Genomic DNA, 27,500 nt, shown 5'->3' on the forward strand with positions numbered 1-27,500 from the left:
ACTGAACATCGTTAATAGTCACTGTTTATAGAAGTATGAATTAAATCTTCCACTTCCATCACATATTAACTTTGACGTCTTGTCGTCAACCATCAGGACGCCGTCAGCAGTTTTGTGTTCTGACGACTGTTTGGTGTGAAGTTTGGTACAGAGAGAAAAAATACAGCATTCCCTTCACTCTAAAAACAAATGTTAGCGCTAATTACAATCCTGGCAGCAATTACGATTTCCCCCCAAATCTTTTTTGGCAAATCAGATGAGTGCTGACTAATGTGCCGGGGCAGGTCGACTCAGTGATGGAACGCTAACATGAACTCTGTTAGCACCCACCAGAGAACCTCACATCCACGCTGCACCATCAAAGCTCTGCTAAACTTGCAGGACAGCAACGGATATTCAAAAAGAAAGTACATCTTCTCCCATCTCGGCTCCACAGACCGAGCTGAAATCGGACCTGTAGGAAGCTCCACTGCTGTTGTGCTGATACGGATTTTTTCTTTTTAGATGATAAACAAGCCTCACTATCCATCAAACTCTTCTCCTATTAGAGGGAAAGAAGAAATAAAAAAAAGGCTGTCCATCAAAACACTTTCCTATAGCGGAGTTAAAACGCCCGATCCAATCGTGAGGGAGGCAGTGAGGATGGAGCGCCGAACCCGGGCGGATTCTATAAACTCTGTTCCTCACGCTGTGCTGCTATCTAACACCTCCCCGCTTCCTTTTGTTTTCCTCTCCGTTGCTCCAGGCTGACAGACCTCTCTCAGGCTCGCTTTTTTCAGGAACAGCTGTACCTATTTCTCACCAATTAGAGTCAGGAAGAAGATTTGAAAAACTTCGGTGTCTTAAACAGTCAATCTCGCCTGCAACCTGCAAACCCGGCTCCCCTGCGCGCCGGCAGCCTCTCTATCTGCACCATCATCCCCGTATAGCTGCAGAACAGCCACTAATGTGTGTGTGAGTCATGTGTGATCACAACAAACCCGCTCATAAACCAGCCCTGACTTACATCACAGCGAGGCGGCTTAAAGAGGAGTCCTAGCATATTTACCGTGAGCCATATTGCTTTCCGACGACCGACCTGCATTTAATGAGAACAGAGAAACGCAGCCAACCAAATCAAAACTGTCCGTGCCATTAGGAAACCAGCAGCTAATTATTTTGATTAGACCCAGTGGCTTATGGTGCTAACCCAAGCTGCTGATTAAAGCACCGTTTATAGAGAAGAAACGCACAAAGAGGCGACGTCGTCCTTTCTCCGCCGTCGAATTAATTACATGTTAGGATGAAGGTTTGTGTTTTCTTGGTTGTGACAGTTCGGCGGCGAGATGCTTCCGCTGTTCCTGAAGTTTGGATCATTACTGTGCAACGAGCAGCAGCACCAACACAGGTGTGTGACTGTTATCAGCTGCACGACAATCCCCCAAATCCCCGTCAAAAAAAAGGTGTGTTACTAAAAACGGGCTCTGACTCGGCGCCCGTCCTCGTGACCTCGCCGTGCAGCAACCCTGCACCTCCCCGGCTAAACAGAAGCAACACTGAGCTGCCGATAATTGGTTCCCGTCTCGGTACAGCTGCTGCATGCACTTTATTTAAAATGTTTTTCTGCACTTTGACACAGGAAACTGCAAAGAAACCTAAATAATAAATTCTGCAACATGGTGATCCCTGACACTGCTGGAAATGTTCTAGACTCCACCAAGAGCAGAAGATGTTTTCCTCCATCTGTTGTTCAGCTTCTCTTTCTTTTTTTTTTTCTGTTGTGATCTTCAGAGACAAAAATCCTCTAATGGAAAGTCCTGCAGGGGCATTTTCTTCTGCGGGATGTGGGGGTGAAATCAGTGAATACAAATGAATTTCTAGACAGTGGAAGCTGTCTGAACCATCACCAGCTATCCTCCAAATTACACAGCTCAGAGATAAAAAAAATAAAAAACCACAGGGCTAAGTCGAAGGACGGGGAATCATTTAAATCCTCTCACTGTAACTCAGTCACTTGTTATGAACAGTACAAAAGCTTCTTCTTTTTTTTTTACTTAACAAGCGATACGTGATGATAAACGAGCCGTGTGGGAGTGTTTTGTTATCCAGGGTGTGGGATACTCACCCCATGAGGGGATCCAGAGCGATTCCTTTAGGATTCATCAGGTCCAGCTGCAGAATAGTCACACACGTGTCCCCGCCGCGGCTACACGCAAATATCTTATCAGCCACACGGTCAACGAAATACACGTTTCCTGTGAGCCAGTCGATGGCCATCTGCTCCACATCTGCAAGAGGAAAATAAAAAAGGGGGTCACACTTTTAGACAGTTTCCATGACAACCAAAGAGACAAATAATAATAATGATGAAATGGAGGCAGCAGGAGGTCTGGATATTCCCACTTTCACTCCCTTGTGAAGCTTAAAAAATGATACCAGCAGTCCTACAATTCCCACAATGCACCTGGTCTTTTCTCAGACCTGCCTGATGAAGACCTACGGCTGGGAAACAATTCCTGTTAGCATACTGCCTCCAGAAGCTAACGTGACGAACCATCAGGGGTTATCTTTGGTCATCATAGAGACATCACAGCTTTGACCACTGACACATGGTTCTGCTGTTTTTCTGTATCATCCAGTATTATTTTAACACCTCTAAATTGCAGCTTCTTGTTTGCGGCTCCATTATTTACCGACAGCAAACGACAGCAACAGCTCAGACTTAGAAAATAGGACGCATAGCGAGAGAGAGAGAGAGAGAGAGAGTCCACAAAATGTAATGTCAGAAGTGTTTGATGTGTGTGAGGATCTCGGCCAGATAAGGAAAAAGGAGCACTTTTGAAGTAGCAAAGCCGCTGCAGCCTGCGGGCTTGACTGACAGCTGTAGGAGAAAGGTCAGCTCCAAAACTGCTGAGGCTAACCTGTCTTAAAGCGCACAGATAATGAGGAGATAGAGAGAAAGCTCGCAGGTAGGAGTGTGAAGGAGAGAGACAAAGCCAAAGAGCAGGAGAACAGAAGTGGGCCTGAGTGTGTGAGCGACGTGCACCTCAGCTGCACAGGTGCACTCTTAACCTCCATCCGTGTAGGTGAGCGTTCAGCGTTAGAGAACAGTAGTCACTCAAATATGGCCGAGAAGTGAGGAAAGACAAGGAGCATGGAAGACAGAGGAAGTATGAAGAGATGAACACGTACGCTGCAGACTTTGCTGCGTTCTTATTTCCTGTTCCCGCGTGAATCCTCTCAGATTCCTTATGACGGCGCAGCGGAGCTGCCCGGACGACTCCGTGGACAGGGCCCAGCAGATGCTCTCCTGGTTGTGCTGGAAATCCAGCGCCAGTGTTCCATTTACACTCAGAGACCTGAGGGGCTGCAGTCCGGTTCCGTTTAAATAGGTGATGACGACGCGATCCGAGCCGCCGATGAGGAGCACTGGGCGGCTGTCACCAGGATCTGCAGTGAAGAGGAGAGAACATGGGAGGTTTTCTGCTTCTTTATACCAGCATCATGAGTTTTACTGTTGAAATAAGACATTTTTAATGCTTATTAATGTCTTGTAACTTCTTATTATGCAGCTTTTATAGCTAGTTTACAGCTAATTAATGTAGCAGAACATATTTGTAATTAGATGTGTTTGGCTTTAAAGTCAATAATAAGCAGCAGTAAATACGGCGATGAAAAGTTCATATTAATTTAATAAACCAATCATGTGATAGACTTTTCTGATCTCCTGCATGTGGACCATCAGTACATCCATTCGTCTGCTTTTGAAAAATTATTGACAGATTTTTTTCTACCAATTATGACCCACTTTCATAAACAATGTGTAATTCCAGACACGGTAAACAAGTCCTCTGGCTAAAGCCGTGATCGTGCTCCCATGCAAACATATAGAAACAGACACATAGGTGTTGCTAATACAGTTCTTTATGCTTGGAGTCCACTGGTAGAACTTTGTCATATACATACTATACTTTGTCTACATGTTAAGCACATGCACATTGTGGGTGGCGTGGCCTCTCGCAGACCTGAGGCGATAACATTTACATCACACAGACTCTAGTGGACCCTTAAGGACTCCCAGACATAGAAAACATATTAACACGTGTTCACAGGATCCGTCATTTCTACGCTCATCGTCTGTGTGAGCAGCCATGCAGTGCACTGGTCGTGTTGTAATTCCTTTATGACGCAGTTAGCACGTGGTAAACTAGCTAAAACTAGTTTATTTCTAATTATAATTGTACAAATGTTGCCTATAAAGGAGCTGAGCAGCCTGTTAGCCAATTCATAGTTTGGTCTCTTAAGTTTAAATTTGATCAACATGGCCGAGGCAAGGAGAAGGAGGAAGGAGGAGTTTGTGGAGGTGTCCACAAGAACAATAGACTCCTGACCCGTATACGGACTCAGGACTATGTGGAAATGAGATCTAAATATCTGTCTACTGTCCACATGGAAACCACACTGTCAAGAGTTCTCTGTATGTGTAGAACACATACGATACGATCAGAAGTTCTCCAACTGAACGATGTGATGGCGGCGGTTATGACTTCCTGGTGTCTGCAGCTGTTTGCGTGTGCATCGGCGAAGGAGTATCATTAAGGCTTTACCAAACCTCATAACAACAACAACAACAACAACAACAACAACAAAACAATGTGTAATTAGGTAAAATACAATAGCTGGTCTCAGCAAGTTATCCAGATCTCCAGATCCAGATAACTCAGTAAACCTGAGTTATGCTTCCACAAATACTTCATGCTGTTATTTTCAACACATCAGTTGATCCATCTTTCCCCCAAAACAGGGAGTTGTGCACTACATATGCTTCACTGACTATTCCTTATGACATATTAACTGTGGATTAGATTTATTTCTATTCATACAGACATCTTTACATTACAGCGGTAACATTTGCCAAAGCCGGTACATTTATCAGTTTAGTTTTCCTGCTGATAATTAGTTCTTATTGTAATGAAGGCTGAGGACAGACAGGAAGTCTGATTTAAGGAGAGTCAGGTGCTGCCAAAGACGAACAGCTGTCTTAATTATGAAAAATAAATAAATGAAAAAGCCAAAGTACTCGCAATGCAGTCATTGAAATAACAACCGTCTGCCGGTGAAACATCATGTGACTGTACCACCGGACAGCACGGCGCACTTTGAAATGGTTTCCAGGACGGATCCGTCTGAACACAAGCATTAGCTCAGGCAGCAGACTTCACTTGTTCCCGCCCATCCTTCTGCTTGGACTCGTGGAACAATAGTCGGCGGTGGTAAAACTGAAATAAGCTGCTTTATGGGCTTAATTGACCGTGCACATTCTCTGACATCAGGTTCACCCCCAGAATAGGGCCCTTATTTATCCCAATCTCCCACACAAGTTCAAGTCAAGGGCTACCCTCCTAATACAGGCAATAAATCAGAATGTCTGCTCACATAACTGCCAGCGCGTGACTCAGGTACATTTTTCTCCCACACTGGGGGGTAGATGGGGTTCTGACCAGACACGTTGATAGAGGTCTGCTCAAAGTCTAATTATAGGGCCGGCCATAGTCTACATTTCTCTTTCCCTCCAGAAGTCCTATGGAAGGACTCTAAGCAGAGATGAATAGATCCTCCTACCAGGTATCGTCCTGACAGACAGAGCCTGATGTAACTGAACGCTCCGAGCCAAGACCTCCATTCTTTGCCAGAAACTGTGACAGACAATAAATAATGAGGGATGTGTGATATACTACATTACGTGCTGCTTCATTACTATGAACAAGGGTTCTGTAATTTATTTTGACAATTTTCTGCTTGGAGAAACACTCACTTGTGCACCGAATGTCTTTTAATTTGTTCAGCTGAATGTCTTCAGCGGGAACAAATGGGCTTGGGACAGACTAATGAGTAGATTGCCACAGACAGGGTGGAGAAGACAGACAGTACCGGGAGCAGGACTTGGGTTTTATCACAGAATAATACAGTCACACATAGAAATGGGTGACGAGTTAAAGGAGAACCGACACAGTGAGGCTACCACACCAGAACACCTTTAGTAAGTGTAATGATTCTCCAGAACTTCTCTCATTTATAGTTTCGATGACGGCAGTGGACCGTCTCACACCAGAACCTCCCGTAGGCGTCCGATTGGTTTGGGATGTGGTGACTGTGAAGGCCGCAGCTTATGATTCACAACATTTTCATCAAGCCATCCGGTGACCCTTTGTGGCCTTTGGATGGAGGCGGTACCACCCTGGAAGAGAAGCTCTCGTCCCCGTAGACGTGTTTCATCACAGGGTAAAGGTGGTCGCTCTGGACAACTCTGCTTTGATTTGCAGTGACCCTCTGAGGGGGCAAGTGGACCCAAACCATGCCAGCAATATGCCCCCCACAGCATCGCAGCGAAACCCCCTCGGTGTCGGGTCGAGGGTTCAGAGTCTAGCTCTCTGTCTGTATATATATGTTTGGGTGTCCACACGGTTCCTGTCAATTAATACGAAATGCATCCATTTTCTTGCGACATGGAATCAAACCACACTTCAATCCTTCACAGTTTCTGTATTTGGAAGTGACTTATGAAGCAAAACTGGAAGCCACCTGGGTGCTGTTGGATTTATGTTGGGACTAGGAATACAGAAATACCTTTCACTTAAGTCTACGCCAAACGAGAAGAGATTAAATCAAGATTAAATCCTGAAAAAGGAAAACGTGTGCTGCCGAGTTCTAACTTGAGTCTTACACTGGGCGCGTTAATATGTTTTTCATACCCTGCTGCTCCTCATCTCCTGGCCTCTGAGAGCTCAATCGAAAATTTATATTCATGAGCTTTTACAACTAATGGTAACCCCATAGTTATCCTCGCACCACTATCGCTCTCTGCTAAATTAATATTAATGCGTGTGAGCATTGGGTTCAGTTAAGTTTATGGGTAATCATATTCAGTTTATTCCTGGTAGGACACCAGTCACAGTGATTAAAAGCTACAACAGCGGCGCTCTCCCCAACAAGGTATATCGCGCCTCCGGCTATTTTCAACCCATATATGCCACGATGACAACAGCCTAAAAAAAATCTACTTTACTTTATGGTTCAATGCACGACACAGATATACATTAGTGCACAAAGTTGAGCCTGTTTGTTTGCAGACCACCAGAACACAAAGCCTCTGCTGTTGTTTAATTTCTGCAGTAAGTAGGCTGTTTTACTCATCAGGACAGATTTGTTCACGGCGTCGGGCATTAACATAAATCACGGTGATGCCGAGCATTGTCTCCGCACAAAATACTCCAGACTGCGCCCACTTAAAATCTCACGCTCATTAATTTTATCATTATCCTGGCCTGACCACATCTAGCCATTCCCATGTGGGTGATGGATGTGGTCACTGCTAAACCACATTAATCTCGCCCTACCGATTCTCCTGAACGCTAACGTGACAATAAGCAAGGCGCTCCACTCCGCGTGAACAGAACCGCCCTGTTTATTATTAGAAATGAAACATACCTACTATGCAGATTATGTTGTTTGCGAGTGTGCCGCTCACCTTGTTTGGCTTTGCAAGATGTCCTGTCAGGCTGCAGGATGTATCCCTCTGTGCAGCTGCATCTGTATGACCCGTAGGTGTTGGTGCAGGTTTGGCTGCATGCACCGTACATGGCGCATTCATCATGATCTTATGGAAAAAAGAAGGAAAGTCATTTGTAACAAATTAGGTGTGCTCAAACATGACCCAAATACATAAAGTATACTTAATGTGGCCTCACTCCGGCACCTCAGGCATAATTACTTTTATAACCAATGAGGCTTTTTGGAGCTGCACTACCCCATAAACTGCTCCGTCTCCTGTCTTCCCCAACAAAATCAAATCCAGAGAGCGCGGCTACACCTCCTCCACCGGCATAATTGTGTAATTTTATGCCAAGTCTTTGGTGTAAGGTATGTGCAGAGTCTAAGTAAGACACTCGAGGCACCTTTGACAGCTGAATCCTATCTTCCTCGCTGGCTGTCAGAAACCCGACTCGTAGCACATGTGAAGAGCACAAAGAGGAGAAACACTAAAAGAACCTGCGTGCTACGTATATAATATATGTGTGCATGTATGTGTGCCGGGGGCGTGAGTCGGCGTGCACGAGGCCCTGCCTGCAGACAGATGGTTCTCATATACCCGGCAACTCCTGCTTATTCATCTGAAGGAAGTCTGGCCGAGGGCAAAAGGAGAGATTGGTGAGGGGAAGAGGGAGCCATCCACGGCAGAAGGCCCCCCCACCAGCGCCGCACAATCCTACCTCTGCAGCTCGTGCCGTCCTCGCCGACCTCGAAGCCGTCGGCGCAGAAACAGAAGGTGCCGTTTCTCGTCATGACGCAGCCGTAGCGGCACCGGAGCTCGTGGCAGGCTGACAGGAGCTCTGCAGGGGGACGGAGGAGGAGAGAGAAGAGAAGGTGAGAGGCTAGGTGGGATGGGAAATTACTTTTTTTATTTGGGAAATTACTTTTGGATTTTCTTCTTGTCGTGGCTTTTTCTGTCACAAACGTTCTCTTGTCGTGTAACGTTACAAAAAAAGAAACTCCAGCTGACCGTCACAAGCTGATGCTGCTCACAGACAAACATGAGTCACTGGATTTGTGGGAATTAAAGAGGCGTGAACGTATTGGATTGTGTGGAAACTATGGAATCAATGCAGGAAAGAACTTGATGTCATCACTAAACATGGTGGAGGCAGATGAAGAGCAGCGTGTTCCTTTAAACGTTTTACTCAGTTGTAAGTTTCCTAAATTCTGTGTAAACTCTGACCCAGTCGTCTGAGGTCTTCCACCGACTGATTGATCGGTACCAGCCCTCAGGAAGTCCCAACACCATCGCTTCCTGTGTAATTTCTGAACGTTGTGATCGGTTATGTGGCTCCGTGCGGCGCCAGAACGGCTAATTACGGGACAATCAACATTCAGCACAATAAATGATTAAATGGCACAGTGGAAAGTATAACCCTCCAAACAAAGCCTTAACAGCACAAAGACTGATACGCCACCGCTGAACATTAATTAATGTCAACTCGCGGCCCAAAAGATAAAAGCTGGCATTGATTATCCTTGGTCTTTCTTGTGCTAACCATTTCAAGACATTATGAAACGCTGCGGCGATGAACTAAATCATCTCCTGACAGGATGAATTTACATTCAATAGAATGCTGGGAGCCAGATGACAATCAGACCTTCAGTCATCGCTGCGTCGTGACTGACGAAGATTCGCTAAAGACGACTTTTGGAATAATGCGATGTGAGCGGATCGCACGATTTGAAACACTTAGCGAGTTGTTAGAAGTTGTTGTTTTTCTCGCTGCACCATCCATACTTCCTACAAGCTCGCTGACACATGAAGACGGATGGAGCGGCCGGATGTTTTGGAGACAATAAATAAAAGTCAGTGAGTGCGTCTCTGAGACCAATACGTCAACCGCTAATCATAAAAACAGTCGGCTGGTAAAGGAAGAGAAGAACACAGCAGAAAGTGTGTAATGATGAGTGACTGTTGACTAACAAGCTGCAGCTCAGAAGGATTCCTATAGACACACACACACACACACACACACACACACACACTCCTCGGCTGTTGTTAGCCTGTATTAAAATGTCAGTGACTCTGATGAAATATTCTAAACTCCACTGAACTGTGCACAGAATCCTGTTAGCGCTAAAATATGCGAGCTGTAAGCGGCGTCCCCGTTACCTGCGCCGGCTTCACAGAGTTCTCAGATGGAACTACGGGCCTGAACTTTCTGTGTGTTTGGTTTTCATAAAGCCCTCAGAGGAGCTTCTGACTGGCAGGGAGTCGAATGTAAAATGACAGAAATTTCATTTTGGGGCAAACAATTCTGTGAAGTGATGGAGAGCAAGCAAACACAGACGTATTAGAATGGTAAATGCCCGCTAGCCTGTGGACCACAATGAGCCTGCTTAGACATTTAATAATACTCCTCACTGACTCACACTGGTGGGAAAAAAAAAAAACAGAATAAAAATAACTGGAGCTCGATGCACTTGAAAGAGGATACGGGAACAAACTATTTCTAAAAGGTATGGTGTTACCGTCGTCCTGTGTTTAAAGGATGCGTTGTTGACTTTAATCATTTCGCTGCTGTTCTACACTCCATTACTCCACAAGAGTGCAGCTGTCAGCCACAGGTTCTGCTGCTCTATAAATGCAGTTATCCAGAATTGCCAAGTGACGTTAAAGCACACTAAACAGGCTGAGTGGTAACGAGGCTGTGCACCGACAAAGCGTGAGATAAAATCACGACTCTGAGCTCTGCTGTCACAAAAATGATGCTTCTTATTTAAAAGCCACTGGAATAAAAAAGCATTCTGGTAAAATAGAAATACATTGATCTTGATTCTCTTATTCAAACACTCCAATCACACTCATATAATCACATTTATTGGCATGAATAATAGGAAACGTTTGCATTTTGCCTCAGCTGATCTAAAGTGAAACTAGAAGCCTATTTACTGGTACGCCACAGACGCTGTGCTATCAGCGGCGAGCAACCAGCCTTCTGAAAAGTCTTAAGATGTAGTTGTTAGGCGTTCAAAAGACGTCTCATCTTCTGGAGTGATTTCAGACCCCGTGTGCTCCTGATGCCTCGTGTTTGGTTGTTTTTGACGGTGTCAGAAGAGCTCAGCGATGCAGTCGGAGGACAAATTGTTCTCTGACTCCTTCGACTGCTCCGCTTTCAACAGAAAAATGGAAGCTTCCAACACTTTATGGTGGAGAGAGTTTCACAAAGTAATGTCTGTTTAATCCACCAGGACAGACCTGATGTTACCTCCTGAACACGAGATGTCTTTGTGAGAAAATGAGCTTTCAGATCACCAGAAAAGGTTAGCAAGGTCCAAACATGTCTGAAGCATCACCTGGAGTTTGTTCTGATACCTGTTGCACCTGAGCAGATATAATCTCGTCTCCCATGACATTATGTTCTCATACAACTAGTCAGCAGTGGCTAATAGGGAAGCTAATGCCACCAGATTGCATTTTTTATGAAAGTAATGAATAAGTAGTTATGTGAAGAGGAGCGCTGGTCACAGGGAATCCCATCTGTTCACGCAGATCTGTTGGTATTTAAGTTAAATTAATGCCAATAACTCATCGTCTCATACAGCTCTGATGATGCTCTGTCAGCACCACGGGGGCACAAATATCACACTTCAGGAGCTAAAGTCCTCTTTTTAACTTTTTAATATAAAGAGAGTTGTTTCTTCAATCTGTATGTATGAAACATCCAAAAACAACGAGCTCCCATACGACACAAATAAAGCACAAAATCATGCGACTTCTCCGGCTATGAGTGATTCAAAAACCATCTGCAGCTCAGTTTAACAGGAGCCCATCATCTGAACCTGGATGGAACAGCCTCCTGGTTAGCACCGTTAAAACGTTCCCTCATACGTCCTCGGCGGACCGCGGTGCTGATTCTGAACCGACACGAACCGCCTGTTTGGCTTTGCTCACATTTATCTGGTAGTTACGCTGCCGTTTGTAATACAGTAGAAAAACTTTAGCTCTGGATCAGAATGCAAGTTGGAGTTATTCAGCCATAAATGTTCAAACCAGAAATTGTTTCTGAAGGAGATTAATGACAGAAAGCCGCACCGTGCAGCCCGATGCTTCCTCAGGCTGGTTCCATACGACGTGTCCTTCATCGTATGAGGAACACCGTATGGACACGTTACCGAGATAAAGAGCCTCATTTTAACTTAAAGACGTCTCTCCTCCGGTAAACTCTTTGCTCGCTGCGATGAAAGCTGGATGCTATTAAAGGCTGACAGTCAAAGCTGAGAAGTGGTTCCAACACATCATTCACACGACGTCACTTTGTTTGAAGTGTCGGGTAGATTTCACATAGATCGCTGCGTTTGATGCCGCGTTCAAACTTCATTTAGGCTCCGAGCAGCCGGCAGAGAAGTCAGCCGGTTGTGTAGTCGAGGAATCTCAGCGGACCAGGATGTGTTTTTGGTTGTTTTCGGGGTTATACGGAGTCAAACAGCGTCGGACATTTTGGGAGGAACTACAAGGAAGGCTTCCTGGCAAAGTGGAGCGACGTAAAGCTCCACAACAAAACGCTCGATACAAGCGCTAGAAAAAGGTTGAAAGTAAGCAAAATTACACTCATCTACAAAAAGCCACATGGCGGTGCCGTGCGTCTGCGTGGATAGATACTCGCTGCTGCTCGCTATCTGTCGGACGCATTAGCATTTGAATGGCGCCATAGAAACGGGCCTCCTCTGTCCCTCCTGACTGCTGCATGCTGTGAATATACTGTATGTCAATGAAATCAAAGAGAGACAATGGCTTTGTGCGGAGCGGCTTCTGCACCCAGAACCTGCCGCGAGGGCTCGATACCGAGGAGGCGGAGGAAAGATCTGAAACTGTGGCCTCACCGCCAGCTAAACGCTGTGACGGATTCCCATACGGACCGGGCCGGGCTTCTCCAGGCTGCGTAATTGTGATGTACCGTATACGTTTGCTGATTTTATTACCGCTCCGTGATGTATGGTTGCGTCTATGTGCTATTCAAACTGCTGAAAACAGCATTTTTTTCTCCTTCATTTTATCATGAAAGCATAATAAAAACGATGCATCACAAAGAGAATTCTTTGCTTAAAACGTTGGCTGCAGAAGAAGTAGGTGGATATGAAAGAAGAACCCAGTCGGGCCCTGGCAGACGGGTCAGGACTGGATGCTCTTTGCTGCCGTCTCTGCTCAGCCGTTCTCAAACCTGCGTGCGGACCCCGTGTGACCGGAGCATTATTATTCATCACATGGCGTGGTAACGAGCTCGCTGCCCCGTCGTGAGGCAGTATGCAGGATGACTACACGCCGGGCTGAAGATATTCGAAGCTAATCCTTATATCTGCTCAAAGACACCAGATGATCAGCTTTCCCTCTTGGCAAACACAGAGTGCTGCAGGGATTTTATATCTGCCACTGAGACTCCTCGACGCCGTTCACATATCTGAAGCTACGCTACCTCTGAGAACACCAGTTAATAATAAAGTGCATGTAGGAACCTTGATGCTGTGGTCCGCAGATACGCCGGATGTAGAACAAACATGCTTTGATTTGTCTGACGTTCACTGTGATCGCTCCGGCTCGCTTCCTCCGTCATCTATCCATCCATCTATGGAGGAAAACGTGCACTCAAATTGCAAATTATAAAAACAAAGCGAGAAACGGCGTCGACCCGTTGCTTTGTTCCTAAAAAGTACAATGAGTGCACCTTAAAATGAGGAACAGTCATTCAGCGCACACGCAGAAATATTCATGAGCTGCTGAACAAACAGATATAGAAGAGAATAATGTAAGGCAGTCATCCGCTTCCCTTTCACTGTGTAAAATGTCTTTGATTTGCAAAATGTGTGAATTACTAAAATATGCAGTCAAACGTTACTGTCTGGAAAAAAAAGAAAAGAGAAGGCAGCATATGCATTCACAACAGCGAGCCCAGTCTAATTTGTAGTCTACTGCAGTCTAATTTGCTATAATCAGATGTATCAACAGAATGATTCTACCAATTGCACAAAATTAAATCCATCTGTTTTCATATTATGCTTGGTTAAAAAGAAGAAAAAAAGCCGGTCGGCTGAGATGTGTGAAGCTCAGAGGATGTTCTGCGTCTTTGTTATGGGCTTTGAGAAAGTTATGATTCTCTCAAATTCAATCAGTAATGTGGAAATTGCAATGTCAATATGTCTCTGGCGGAGCATGCACTTAAATTAACACAAACCAGGCGGTCCACTTTTCACCAGAGGGAGGAGGACCAGCTCAGAGCACAGAGACCGTACAGCAGCAGCAGCATGGAGCAGGTTCATCAGATGAAGAACATCTAACCATCCATCCATCATCTCTACACCTTCATCCTCACCAGGGTCATGGGGGGTGGAGTCTATCCCAGCTGACTCAGGGTGAAGGCAGGTTCACCTGGACAGGTAACCAGTCTATCACAGGGCTACACTTAGAGACAGACAACCAAGCACACTCACATTCACACCTACGGACAATTTACAATCACCAATTAACCTCAGCATGTTTCTGGACTGTGGGAGGAAGCCGGAGAACCCGGAGAGAACCCACGCTGCACGGGGAGAACATGGAGACTCCACGCAGGAAGATTCCGGGTGTCCTCACCGGGACGCCAACCTTCTAGCTGTGAGGCGTGGTGCTAACCACTGACCACCCTGCAACCACTAAAGTCTTCATACTCCTCGTGGTTTTATTTCAGTCTCAGGGTAACGTGTGACGTGATGAGACGTCAGGACAACCTGCTGCTTTGGGTTCTGACGACCTGCCGGGAAGACAGCTTACACTTTACGAGTGGAATAAACTTTACAACACGATGGATCCCTCCAGAAACAGATCAGCACCAGACGGGCTCAGGAACACAAAACACATCCTGTATCGGTGTCGACTGCACAGCACAAGATTCTAACATCCAGTCAGTAGAGCAACACACAGACTGACAATCCTGGTTCCTAAACGTCACTCATCAGTTTGTACAGGATGAGGCAGGATCCACTGAGATCAGCTGGTCCCAAAGACGACAGCTTTTATGTCGTGTTTATGAATGAAAGTGATTTAATTAAAGATTTGGCTTGAATGGATTAAAGCAGAAAACGAATGTGAGGAGACTTGAAGGTGGATTTAAATGAAAACAGGTCCAGTGACGTTGCCACATGTCTACAAACATATAGCTGCTGCACATCTTCACCAGACGGTACTGACACCAGCAGCCAGTGCAGGTTCGTCCCGTGACCCCACCATCCCTACAGAAGCGACCCAAACGGGCCTTGAAGCCGTTTCTACAAACACATTCACAGCCGTTTCTTCCCCCTTTAGAAAAACAGCGGCGCCACCATCACAGCTTCTCTTTTCACTTCACACAAAGTTTGAAAGAGTCAAAACGAGTTCAGCTTTAAAATTTTATTTTTGATTCACTGAACTGAACACCCACACCGGCGCCGAGTATCTGCCAGCTCGGGACCCAGAACCCAACCCGCAGCGTCACTCAAACAACAAGTCCTGCCTCTGTCTATCAGCTCAGTGGAGGAGAAGTTTCTCAGAGCTTCCACATTCTGCCACACAGATGGCAGAGTATGAATGGTGAGTGTGGCACTGTTCCTCTGCCAATACTAACAAGGAGCCTCACCATGGGCGAGAAAAGACCAACCCAAGGCTAACAGTCGGATTGCCCCATCTGGTCTAATTATGGCTTCCCCTCTGGGAGGGCCCTGGCCTTTGTCTGTGAATGGCCAGCTTCCCCCAAAACTCTGTTTGCAGTCAAGGCCTGTGTTTAATGTGGGACCAAATTAAAATGCAAACCCAACACAGGAGGAGCACCCACGACTGGCTCAAGGACCTTTAAATGGGTTTTCCGGCATAAATTAGAACCTAAACCCATTCCCAAGGCCCGTAGCTGCGGTTGGTATCCTCGAGCTGGCAAGAGTGACAAGAACCATCTCACAACAGTGAAATTGGGTCACGAGTTCTCTGGGGTTCAAACACTGAAGAAGCGCGCGCAGGGAAATGTCATTTGTATAAGATGTGCAGTGATTGCAGTGACACCATTTATTGACAAGTCTTTAGAAACTCCTCCGAGCAGCTTAAGTGTGTCAGCTTTGATGTGACACGGTGCTGTCCGGATGGCGCGCAAGGTACAATTTTCCCCCAGAAATTGAGCGATACACGCACATATACATGTAGTTTAAAAAAAAAACTGTAATCCTGCAGCTCCGACTAGGGCTCAAATGTGACAGTAAACGTTGTTAATCCCTCAAAGCACAATTTGCTGAGAGATTTGAGAACTGGTGCACAGCCAGGCGTCTGACATGCCCTTAAATATTGGAAGAAACATCGCGGGTGTGGGTGTCGAAATCTTCCAGCAAACAATGAAATTTTAATTCTAACCACTCCTGAGGAAGAAAATCCGCTGTAATAGGATTTGATGACACCAGATTGTTTCCTCATATTAGACAGAGTAATGATATGAGTGACAATATCTTGCCAGACTGTGGAAGAACAAAGTGAGACGCATGAAATATTGATCGCCAGTGTGCGCCGTTGTTTATATAGCGTGTAGCGGCGCCCGGCAGCAGCCAGCCCGCGATGCCGCCACCAGACTTCAGCTCCTCCACAGAACACGACACAGAATCGGAAATGAGTTTAATACATGTAATACTTTGATAAACTCCTTGAAAATGACCTTTAAATCCTGGGATGCATCTGGATTGAAACAGAGCACTACAGAGAATTGCAACCTCTGCTTAAGTGACTGCAGCGCGGCAGAAACACACTGAAAGCCACTTCACACGGCAGGAGAGAGCACAGCCATCACTTTGACTACTTACTGCAAATGTTCCATCCATTAGAGGGGCAAAAATTTAATAAATATGCTAATACGTGAGAGTCTACAAGGCTGGGTGGCAGCACATATCCAACCTACTGAGAAACACTAAAAAAATTATTGAGCTGTGTTGGCGGCGAGTCGTTTTGGAGCGAGAGCGTCACTTATCACGAGCTCCTTCACCCCCGAGAACAGCGTTTGTTTGTTTGAGCTGTCGTAATGAAAAGTTAATCAAGTGAGATAATTGAATGTTGTTGGGAAACAGAGGGTGGGAGGGAAGATGCATGTTTGACATTGTTGAGTTTTCAGAGGCTCTATTAAAAGAAAATTAAAAAAAGGGAAGTATACTAATATCTCCTGGATTATTTTTAGCATCACAATGTCCTCACAAACACAGCCAAGGTGTGTTTTTCACAGCAGATAAACTGGGGAGACAATACTTGCTCACTCTGATGTAAGTAATTACATTTTTTTTTCTTCCTGCTACTTTTCAGCCGGCGCGAGTCTGAAAGCGACGATAATTCAAATCCCCAAACGACTCGAATCAGTGCGTTCTCCTGCAGAGGGCAAACACATTGCCTTTGACAAGTCGTGCTATGACATGGAAATCATTGCTGCATAAAAGTCCAGATTAGCCTTACGTGGCAGAAATAGATCCATATATTTTGGGATCAAATACATTAGAGAGGCTGTCAACACGGCGGCCGCACCTCATCGCTGCAGCGCTCAGCCTCGTTCGCAGGATTATTTCTGCTGACAGTTGTGAGTGAGACTGGCACAGGTTCACACTGAAAGTCCAATCAGATGTGTAATCACAACCACCGAGGCTCCCCGACAAGCCATTTGCAGCCATGTTACTGTATTTATAAACCATTTAAAGTCTTTTTTTCCCACAGATCAGAGCCTGTGTGTGAGTCTGCCGTAAAGAAAACTGCAGCAGCTGAACTTTTAATGCTTTCATTGTCACGGCGGATTTAAACTTAAAGAGCAGGACTCCACTTCTATCTGTCTCAGTGAAAAACATCTGAATCCGTTTGACTGTATCAGTTCCAATTCGTTAGCAGATTAGAGCTCAGTATAAACGGCATTTCTTAAAGATGAACCGTGACTAACTGAAAACCAGCATAAATAGAAGTGGATAACTGCAGCCTGTTGTAGAGGTTAAATGATCTCCATCCCATAGTTAACTGGTGAGGTCCTATGATAATGTAACTAACGAGGTTAAAGGCAGCGTAGGCCACATGTCCCACTGGTAATTAGACGTTTATCCTATGAATATGTGAACTGGAGGCTAATAATTAGCAACATGCTAACACCAAGGCAACAGCAGATGATAAATGAATGACAGGAAATACAAACACAAAGCTGTTGTTCTAATGATAGTCGGTAACTTCATGTCTGGCACTTTTTATCGCCCACTGGAACCAGTCTCATTTGCAGTGGTCCTGTGTTGGTTTTCTGTATTTGCAGCGTGTTTCTTCCACGTTTCTAAAGAGCGATGACCAGACCTCGTTTAAATTTGTCCACAAATCCGCTGGAGAAGCCGATAACGTAGCAACAACGATAACATAATATATTTGCACTTCTTAAAATGTAATAGGCCAATAAGGTAATAAAAGTCCTGAACCAATAATGTAATATCTTTGGGCCAATAACTCAATAAGTTATTATGCTATTGGCCTGGTAAAAAAATAAAAATAAAAAATTCTTTTCAAATGTAAGAACCAAAAGTTTTGTAATATAACAGGCCAAAAGTTATTACGTCATCAGCTCAGGACCTTTGTTAAGCTACTGGCTGATTACATTTTAAAAATGGCAAATTCACCGCTACAGCTCACCTGGGTGAGCAGGTGACCCATATACAGGGGCTGTAGCCCCCGATGCAGCGGTCGTGGGTTTGAATCCCACTCATGGCCCTTTGCTGCAGGTCCTTCCCCCCGTTCTCCTCCCCCCCACCTTCCTGTCTCGACTGTCCTATCTAATAAAGGCAAAAAGGCCAAAAAATAACTTTAAAAAGAAAAAAAAAAGGTAAATTTACTACGTTTTTGGCCAGTAAATACGTTATCGTCTGTTATTACGTTATCGTCTTGTACACGCCTTCCCTCCCCGTGCTGCTCTGCTCCCAGCGCTCCTGCTGCATTCAAAGCCACCTCCAGGCCTGTTCCTTTAAAGCATGAGCATGAGCTATAATCTCCTCCTCTGTGGCAAGATGAGGACCCTTCGACTTCAATATTATTTGGGGAAGAAAAACAAGCCACAGGGAGCCAGATCTTAGGCGTGTGGTGGGCGGAGAGCAGCCATTGTTCTATTCATAATCACAGCGCTGTGACTGGGTTCCAGCCAGCGGAGCACCTACATGCCATCAGGCTGCATTTAGGCCCGTTTCACTGAATGTTCTGCCTCATCGGGACGGTGCAGCTCGACTCGGAGCGAACTGATGGTGCACAACCCAAACAAAATGACCAGCGCGGTGCCGGTGCCCTCTGACCCGGTGCACCTTCTCCAGCCTGCGAGCTCTTTTATTGGAGACCGACTGCTCGTGGACCCGTCTCTCGTCACCGGCGATGATCTTCGACACCAAGGTTCATTTGCTCGTGGCGGGCCGACAGAACATTATGATTGCTCGTGCTCTGCTCCAGTTCGAGGTGAAATCATGAATGTGCACCTGACACCGGCCACAAAAACAGACGCCGACCGCGTGATGCCACACGGCCTCACTCATGACTCCGACCGCTCACATGCTGAATGTAAACGCTGCATCCCCTCTGCCGGCCCTGGATTCAGTGGTTCTCTGTTTGGTTGTATTTTTATCATTTATTTTTATTCCCGTGTTGCAGCAGAGCTACTGTACATCCTTTAAGACGACGAAACAATGTGCTCAAAAACTTAGATGAAGAGATTCTGAGAAATCTTTTAAATCTTTTAGAACCAGTCTGCTGAGCTGCCTGCTAGCTACCCTCTCAATCTCATGTAGGAGCTGGTCATTAAATCAAACTCACAGTCCAAGTCTTTTTTACTTTATTTAATTAAACACTGACGATGACATAAAGGAGATCTTCTTGTTCCACGAAACCATGTTTGATGAGCGTCAGCAGCCACCAGCGTGCACGGAGCGTCCTCGCCACACAACCGCCAAGAGTTGCTGGTTTTTGTTTTTTTTTGTTTTTTTTAATTTAGTTTTCTCAAAATGAGCCGTAATTAGCGACAGCTGAGTCAGTCTGCTGACACAGTTGTCATTACAGTGGGTGAAGTTTCCAGTCCCCCAGTTTAAACCGCTTATAATCAAAATTGTGGGTTTTGTGATTCGGAAATTGCCGTTTAAACTTTTCCTTTAAACTCTCACGCTGGGAGGCAACAGCCGAGCATCACGGTGCCATCGGCGCCGCTGCTGATGTATTTGCTGATTTAAGCACCGATTGGTCGATGCGTTGGTCCAACCTGAGCAGCAGGACTGAGGGTTAAAGCCCACACATTTACCAACGGTAGAACACAGAGCTGCACATTATGCATCACGTTAGTGTTTTTCATGAGACATCACATTTGAAAGCGTCGCACAAAGTGAGGAGAGATGACGGAGCAGCAAACTGCCCTACTGGGGGTAAAAAACAAGGACCAGAGCCCACAGAGGGATGAGATGGAGCAGAGAGCAGCAGCACTAACTGCAGCACATGCATGACAGATTAAACAGAGCGCCGGATTAGATATTAGACGTCCAGGATCTGAGTCAGGACTGATGCTCTGTGAACTCGCTCCACGGGACCCGAATGCTAACAAAGCATGAATTATCTCCGTCCTGGACTGTTTCATATTCAGATTGACCTGCTTTCTGTGTGCATGAGTGTTTTTTGTTGTGTTTTTTTTCCTGCCGCACACTTCAGCGTGAATAAATGGGTTTACGCTGAAGCAAATGTCAAGTAATCATAAGCCATTACTAAATAAGGCTGTTAATGATGAATGTAACGGCGTGGGTCGGGCTCGGTCCGGGATAAACGCAGCGCGCTGCTTAATGTGTTGTTTAAATGTCAGCGGGAGCAGAAGGTGTCACGAACTGCATGTTGTGTGATATTAACAGAGGCCTTCTACATACTGTACGTGCTAACCCGGTTCTGTTCTCTCAGAAGGAAACAAGAACCAGCACAACACCAAGAATTAAAAGATGCTGCAGATAGCCGTATGAAATCAATAACTCAAACGCTTGTTAATTCAGGCTTTGGGCTGTTTTGTCAATGAAAAATCAGGCAGCTTACTAATTGTTCCAATGATAGCATTTAAAATAAAATGTGTTTCTGGCCCCGCATCGCAGAAAAACACAAACAAGAAGAACTAATGCGCTCTCGCTGCAGAGAGCTAATACAACGGGCGTTTACATGCAATTAGCGGCTGCAGAGCGCCGCGCGGCCGTTTACACGCAACTCCCTTTTAATTGCATGTTGGCCACGTGCACCGAGGAGGGCACGAGAAATAAAACATGAACAGGCAGAGCGCTGCACTGGAAACCAGCCGCTGACCGTACTGGTGCCAGTATTCACACACCGAACCCAGACTGTGATTATTTTTAATCACCTGACTCATGAAACCGAACGCTGATGATTTGGGCTTTTGCTCTCTCACACAAAACTCTGTGTTCAGGATTTACAAGGACACAATAAGCTCAGAGAAATTAAGACGCAGACAAAGGAGGATAAAACTCTGATCAGATGGGAGGAACTGAAGACGACTTTCATTTAATAACTGAGACTGTCTGAAAAAAAAACTGCTGCGGAAATGAAAAGTAAATAAAGTGTTAAGAGGAATGTGACGGAGCTTTATTGTCGGGTTATGTTACATTGTGTTCTGAACAGAACCGAGGCCAGAACGCTGACTCTGAATCAGTCTATTAATAATCTTTGGTGCCATTCTGATAAAGTCTGAAGCAAGATTCAAAAGAGAAAAACCTCAAAGCACTGATATGAATTCCTGCTTCCTGTCATCATGGATGTTCCAGAACTGATCGGACCACGTGTACGCTCACTTCCTGTACCGCCCCAACACACCAGTTCTGTTTATTTAGGACTGACATTTGTCTTCATCAAAGCAAGCAGCGGAGACTTCCAGATCCCGCGGCGCAGCCGTGGGCGCACGATTAAGAATGAGCAAGTTTCCTGAAGGTGAGCGGAAAAGAGTTTGGTGGTTTTTCCATCTGGGCACCTTCATATCGAGGCCTCTCGGGATGCTCGGCATGTATATTCATAAGAGGTGGGCAGGAGAGGAGAGAGGGGAGAAAAAAAAAGTTTTAAGAGACCCAGCTGGTTGCCTAAAACTTCTCTTTGGTGACCTCAATTTCTCCTGCTTCCCGATGAGTTTGGTCCGTCCGTGTGGGACCGAGCATCCTGTACGCGTCCCGGACTGAACCGAGGCAGACGGACCGACCGCACCGACTCAGACGGACCAGAGTTAGTTCTATTTATCATTTAGTCAAAAAAAAATGTGACGAAACAATTAAAACATTAATTTTTTAATACAGGGATTCATATTTTATACAAGAGTAATTTATTCATTGAGAAAGAAAAACTCGTTTTCGATGCTTTAGGCGAGGAAATGTTCAAAGCAGCTGACTGCGGCGACGCATTAAGAGGTGGACGTTAGTATTCACAGCACACGGCCTGCACGCTGCATCACATGGCGGCTTTCAGAGACGCTCAGAACACAGAGGCGCCGTGTAACCCGCTCGCTGACAATGAATGTTTGACAGGACATGAGAGGGAAAGAGGCAGACGGATACAAAGACAAGGCTACGACTGAGGGACGCACGACATCCAGACGATGAGCACAAGGCCGACGTACCAGACTGACCACCGACTGGATGATAACATCTCCTACAGGGAGCAAATCATCATGTTGATCCTTATTTTCTGCCATATATATATATATAAATGTATACACAACACAACATCCAACATTTTAACACTATATATAGTGTTACACTGTGTATAGCGTTAAAATGTCAAAAAAAAACACTATATATATATAGTGTAAAAATGTCCAAAATACACAATATATGGTGCTAAAATGTAACCAAAACACTATATATAGTATTAAAATGTCAGAAAACACCATATATAGTGTTAAAATGTCCAAAAAAACACTATATAAAGTATTCAAACAATAAAAAAAACACTATATATAGTTCAAATGTAAACGTGTAGTGTTGAAATGTTTTTTTTAAAAACACCATATATAGTGATAAAACGTTAAAAACACTGTATTTAGTGGTAAAATGTTGGCTGTTCATATTAAACATGGTCAGAGTTTCCAGTAATGATTTAATCCACATGAGCCAAACACTTCAGGCTTCAGACTAAATTCCAGGTTTGCAGCGTTTCTGTTCTTGTGCAGCGAGCTGACATCAGTTCATCACACACTTCTTTCTACGGTAACCTGCTCCAGGCACACAGCTCCCCAGCCAGGAACCTGTCAAACCACAGTCTTCTCGGTAAACGGTACGTACACCTTTCTTCCTAAACACTCTACTTGGGTGGTATTAGAGAGATGCAGGAAACAAACACCTGACAGCGCAGGGAGAGGCCATGAAGTCAACACTCCACCTGACTGCATCATGAACACACAGGAAACATGTTTGGTTCAGAGACTAAATCCATCCTGACGTCACACAACGAGCAGATCATGAATGTTCTAATGAATGGATCAGACAGGTACGTATGAATATGAGCTGTTCATCATTTCCAATCAAGGACGAGAGCTTGCGTTGCTAAACAGGTTTACAGTTTCCTGGATGAGGTAATGCTCACGAGCTGCTGCTCCTCGAAGGAACCGGGCCTTAAAGAGACGGCGCACTCGGCAATGGAGGCTAAACAATGACTTTTTTTGAAATGTAAATCTTGCTGCTGAGGTGGAATAAAAACAGAGCTGGAAATGAGCATTTTAAGGTCTATAAAGACTCGTAGTGAGGTTAATGAACCCGTAAATGCGTGGGTACACACCTCGGCTTGCTGCGACTCAGCACTTATAGCAGGCGGATTAAGTCGTATATTACAGGTCCACTATTTCACAATCAGCAGCGGAGGGAGAGACGGGATGAGAGGAGTTCTGGTTCTGGTCAAACTGAAGACCTAAAGCATCCATCAGTCTTACAGCTGTGACAGTCTGTGCTGTACAGGACAGCGCTCGGATGTGAGATCTGTTGTCTGAGATGATCTCATCAGGCCCGGTTTCTCCTCTCGGCGTGTTCTGACTGAGCAGAGCAGCTTCGTCATGCTCTGGTTGTGCTTTTAAATGATCTCCGTCGTTATAACTGATTAACTCTGATACGTCTTCATTTGCAGACGTCGTCGGCGTCGAACGGCTGCGATATTAAAACTGATCTAAACTTGTGCTTCAGGTGCTGTTTAGTCGTTGTGCTGCGATGATGCACCATTAAAACCTGACTTTTATTATTATCCTGGTGCCTGCATGGATTTATTATAACGATCAGTCTGTGTCCAGCGTCCTGTTCAAACCAAACCAGTGCTGCTGCTGCGTAGCTGCTCACTGGTGGCCAAGCATGTATGTTTCAGTCAGGATGTTTAATCCACGACCAGCTTTAAGTGCACATTGATTGAAGGCCGAGTACGAATTAAAACAAACACATTAATGTTTTAATGTTTCCTACAAGGACGCTCGATGTGCACACGATTATTGGTGATGTTTGACGGTAAAAAGCAGCCCGACAGGAAGTTGTCCTCAGCGTGGGAGAAATCACAGAGAGGACGTTCTGGTAGCTGCTTTAGAACATATTCAACCCTGACACATGGTTCAGGAATATGAAATGTGAAGCAGCGAATGAATCCGGCAGCCGTGGACGCCTTGTCCTTCATTTACTCTGCATTTTAATCTATAAAGGAAATAAGTGGAGGTTTAGGTTTACAACCATAATCTGTAGAAATCAGCTTGTGTGTTATACGACATAATAGAATATACAGAGGAACTTCTCTTACATGTTAGAAAAAGTCCAAAATCTGATAAAATAATGAAAACAAATCAGATAAAATCACATCTAGTGAAACGTAGCTAACAAGGAGTAATATTAAGACAATTTTAAGAACAAATTATCGAAGACATGAGCTGTGTTTCATGAGTCCTGTGATTATTATTATTATGGTTTTAAGATATTTCTTTATGTTACTCTTTGGTGCAGCCTCATTATTTTTCTGTTTCTAAGGCTCTCTATCTGCCTCCCAACTCAACCTGATTTACATCTGGAGAAGGTTCCAGTTTGTCTTTTCCTGAAAAGCAAAACGAAACACATCAACCAGAAGAAACACATATAAATCTAATTTTTTTTTTCTTAAATAGAGAAAACCAGAATGTGTCTGCCTCCAGAGAGTTCTTTGTCTGGGAGCCTGTGGTCGCCGGAGTGACTCAGCTCTCTGTGGGTCTCACTGCATCCTTACAATATTAGAATAGAGCCGTAAAGCTTTTATTGTGAGGATCTGTAACTGAAGGAGTAATTTATGTGCTCCAGGTGATGTGAGCGTCAGTCTGGATGCTGATCCGTGGTGTCAGCGTGCACAGCTCCACCCTCCATGTCTACATACTGCACATCTATAGCTGATATAGCAGCTGGTAGATTTTATCACCTCGTCCTTCCAGCATCAATGGATTAACTGCCGTTTTCCGGCTGTGTTGTCACACTTTAACAGAACGGCACGAGGACTAGCAGATATCTGAGCCGGCGAAAACTGCTTGCGTTTTCTTCTGGTGCTGACTTAAGAGCCTCTCTCAGGTGGCGCTTTGCATTTTCATTAAATCCGACACAAGGCGAACACAGTGTTTGAAGCGGGCCTGCAGACCCTTTACCCTGCCTTTGTGTTGAGCTGGATGAGCAGACCTTTAGGTATTATCCCCGAACATCATCGTGGAGCACAGAAACAACTCAGCACATTTAGAAAATAGCCGGGGCAGAGAATCAAACGCACGCTGTTGCCGCTGCATTGCAATTTCTCCGAGGCGCCGGCGCCGGCGCAGCCCCGAGACACGTTCTGTCCATTTTTAGCTGATGTATAAACTTACACTTTTGTCCTCAATTTTAAAAACCAAAAGAGCCTCAGTGTGCAGAGGGTGTGTGGTGCAGTCTGGCCTGTGCCAACAAACAGGCTGCTGGACTCCTCACAGCTCTGATTCTGAGGCTAGCCCTTCCTCGCACCTCGCTCTCACACTGAGACAAAGCCCAGCATGACTTTAGCTGTCTTACAGGTCAGCAAAGGTTGTGGCTACTGCCAGACAGGAGCTACTGTTGTGCCAAGACTGCAGCGATCACGAGGCAAACGCCGCCTTATCACAGGAGCCAGGTGTCCATAGCAGCAAGGAAAGTGAGAAACAACAAAAACTTGTGTACAACACAACACCTGGTGCTATTGTCCTGCTGCGTCTTCTGCCTGTTCTGACAGCTCGGATGATGGGAAGTCACCTTGGCAACCGGTTCTACCACAGAACTTTATCAGAGCCGACCCAAAGCGCAGCGTTATGAGCTTAACGTTATCAACCGTCGTTTGGCTGGAATTAGGAGTAACGAAGGATGGCTTAAACAACACAAAATGATCCTTTAAGTTATATAACCAACCGTTTAGCTCAAAGTTTGAATTAATACGTCTCCAAAGCAAAGTGCATGAACAAGAAACGGCTTCATGCTTTAAAAATTCAACACTGATTTAATGGGTAAAGTAAATTTTACAACCTTAACAACCCAAATAAGATCAGCGCCATCTGATTAATTACCATGATAATGAGCATACTGACTAATTTATGTATTCCAAACCCAAGGCGAAGAGAACCAGGAAATGAAAACATGGTTAACTCTTACCTCGACAGTGGACTCCTTCGTCGTAGCCGTCCTCACAGTCTCTGGCCCCGTTGCACAGTTTGTTGAAGTGAATGCACTTTTTGGTGCCGATGCACTGTATGTGGTTGAGAGGACATCTGATCACCACCTCCTGCGCACCTACAGGACAGAAAAGACGCGCATCACAAATCTGCATTTACTTTAACATTAATAATTCATGTTTGCTGCAAAACAAAACGGAGCTTCAGCAGCATCTCGTTTGTCCCGGCATATGGAGAAGTCCTTACAGACAGAACAACCACATGTACACAGATCTGCATATTTCATTGTCCTGATCATGTGTTTTTGCAGGTAAACACTTTTTTTCCTTCCCAGTATTTTTATGTGCGTGTCTTCAAAGTGCTGATACTTCAAGACCTCCTTTATAGGAGAGGGAAGAACCTATGCATATGCAAATGTATTTATATTTCCCAGCATTGCTCTTTACACACACCAGATGTTCGCCACGCTGCTCTGCAGCCGCGCTGGTGAAGTCCTGTAACAAAGTGCCGGTCCTCGCTGCCAGCCAGGCGAACAGCAGAGAGCAGCTGCTTAAGGATTCATGAGGCACGTAGGTGACCCTCATTCATGTGGCAGCCACGAGAGCACATAAAACACAGCTGACCAGTACACCAGCACTGTAAAAGTGTCACAGCTCCACCGTAACTACATTGATATCAATTACCAATGTGCCTTTGCCGGCACTTAATGGGAAGATTTATCACCCATGTGATGAGATCTGTAACAATCCCCCGAGTTCTCCAACCCCGAAGAACTGGCGTCCCGGCCCGCTCGGACCGGGCGATTACTTATTCACAACATCCATTTCTACTTTGTAAGGTAAGAGACGCCGCAATTAAGGCGGTTATTACAACGAGGGCTGTCGTCCATGCAGATTTACTGAAGAGCTGCGTGGACGAGAAGCCGTCCGTCTGTATTGACACAATAATGACTCATGTTAGTTTCTCCACCCGAGCATTTTATTCCCTTAAAATGGTGCCAAGAGATCATCTCCTTTAATGAATATGTCTTGGCTTCAAGCACTTTGAGCACTAATTATTCACACCGTTTTATGCCACATTTAGGTGAGTCAAATAGAAGTGAAGCTACCTCCACAGTTTATATTTCATACATGAAAAACTGGCAGCCTCCTCTGCTGGGGATGAAAATGGGTTTTAAAACGTCCGTCTTTTCAATTTTCCTCCAGAAATGTTTCAGGATGGATACGTGCTTTATGCTCAGGCAGCAAACACAGAAGTCTGTCCTCATATACATCAGCAGTAGAG

At 45.1% G+C, this 27,500-nt stretch overlaps 1 protein-coding gene across 1 annotated transcript in view; it reads right to left on the reverse strand.

Annotated features, from left to right (window-relative positions):
• The window catches only part of lrp1bb (low density lipoprotein receptor-related protein 1Bb), a 187,997-nt gene that overhangs the window by 140,597 nt on the left and 19,900 nt on the right, over window positions 1-27,500 (reverse strand). Inside the window, exons 3-7 of the mRNA XM_008282795.1 lie at window positions 26,197-26,334; window positions 8,250-8,369; window positions 7,508-7,636; window positions 3,172-3,429; window positions 2,105-2,267 (exon numbers count right to left, since the gene is read on the reverse strand). Coding sequence (XP_008281017.1) covers window positions 2,105-2,267; window positions 3,172-3,429; window positions 7,508-7,636; window positions 8,250-8,369; window positions 26,197-26,334 — 808 coding nt within the window. The remainder of the gene's footprint in view (window positions 1-2,104; window positions 2,268-3,171; window positions 3,430-7,507; window positions 7,637-8,249; window positions 8,370-26,196; window positions 26,335-27,500) is intronic.

Source organism: Stegastes partitus, unplaced genomic scaffold (genome assembly GCF_000690725.1).
Source record: "Stegastes partitus isolate 25-593 unplaced genomic scaffold, Stegastes_partitus-1.0.2 Scaffold286, whole genome shotgun sequence".
Lineage (NCBI taxonomy): Eukaryota > Metazoa > Chordata > Actinopteri > Pomacentridae > Stegastes > Stegastes partitus.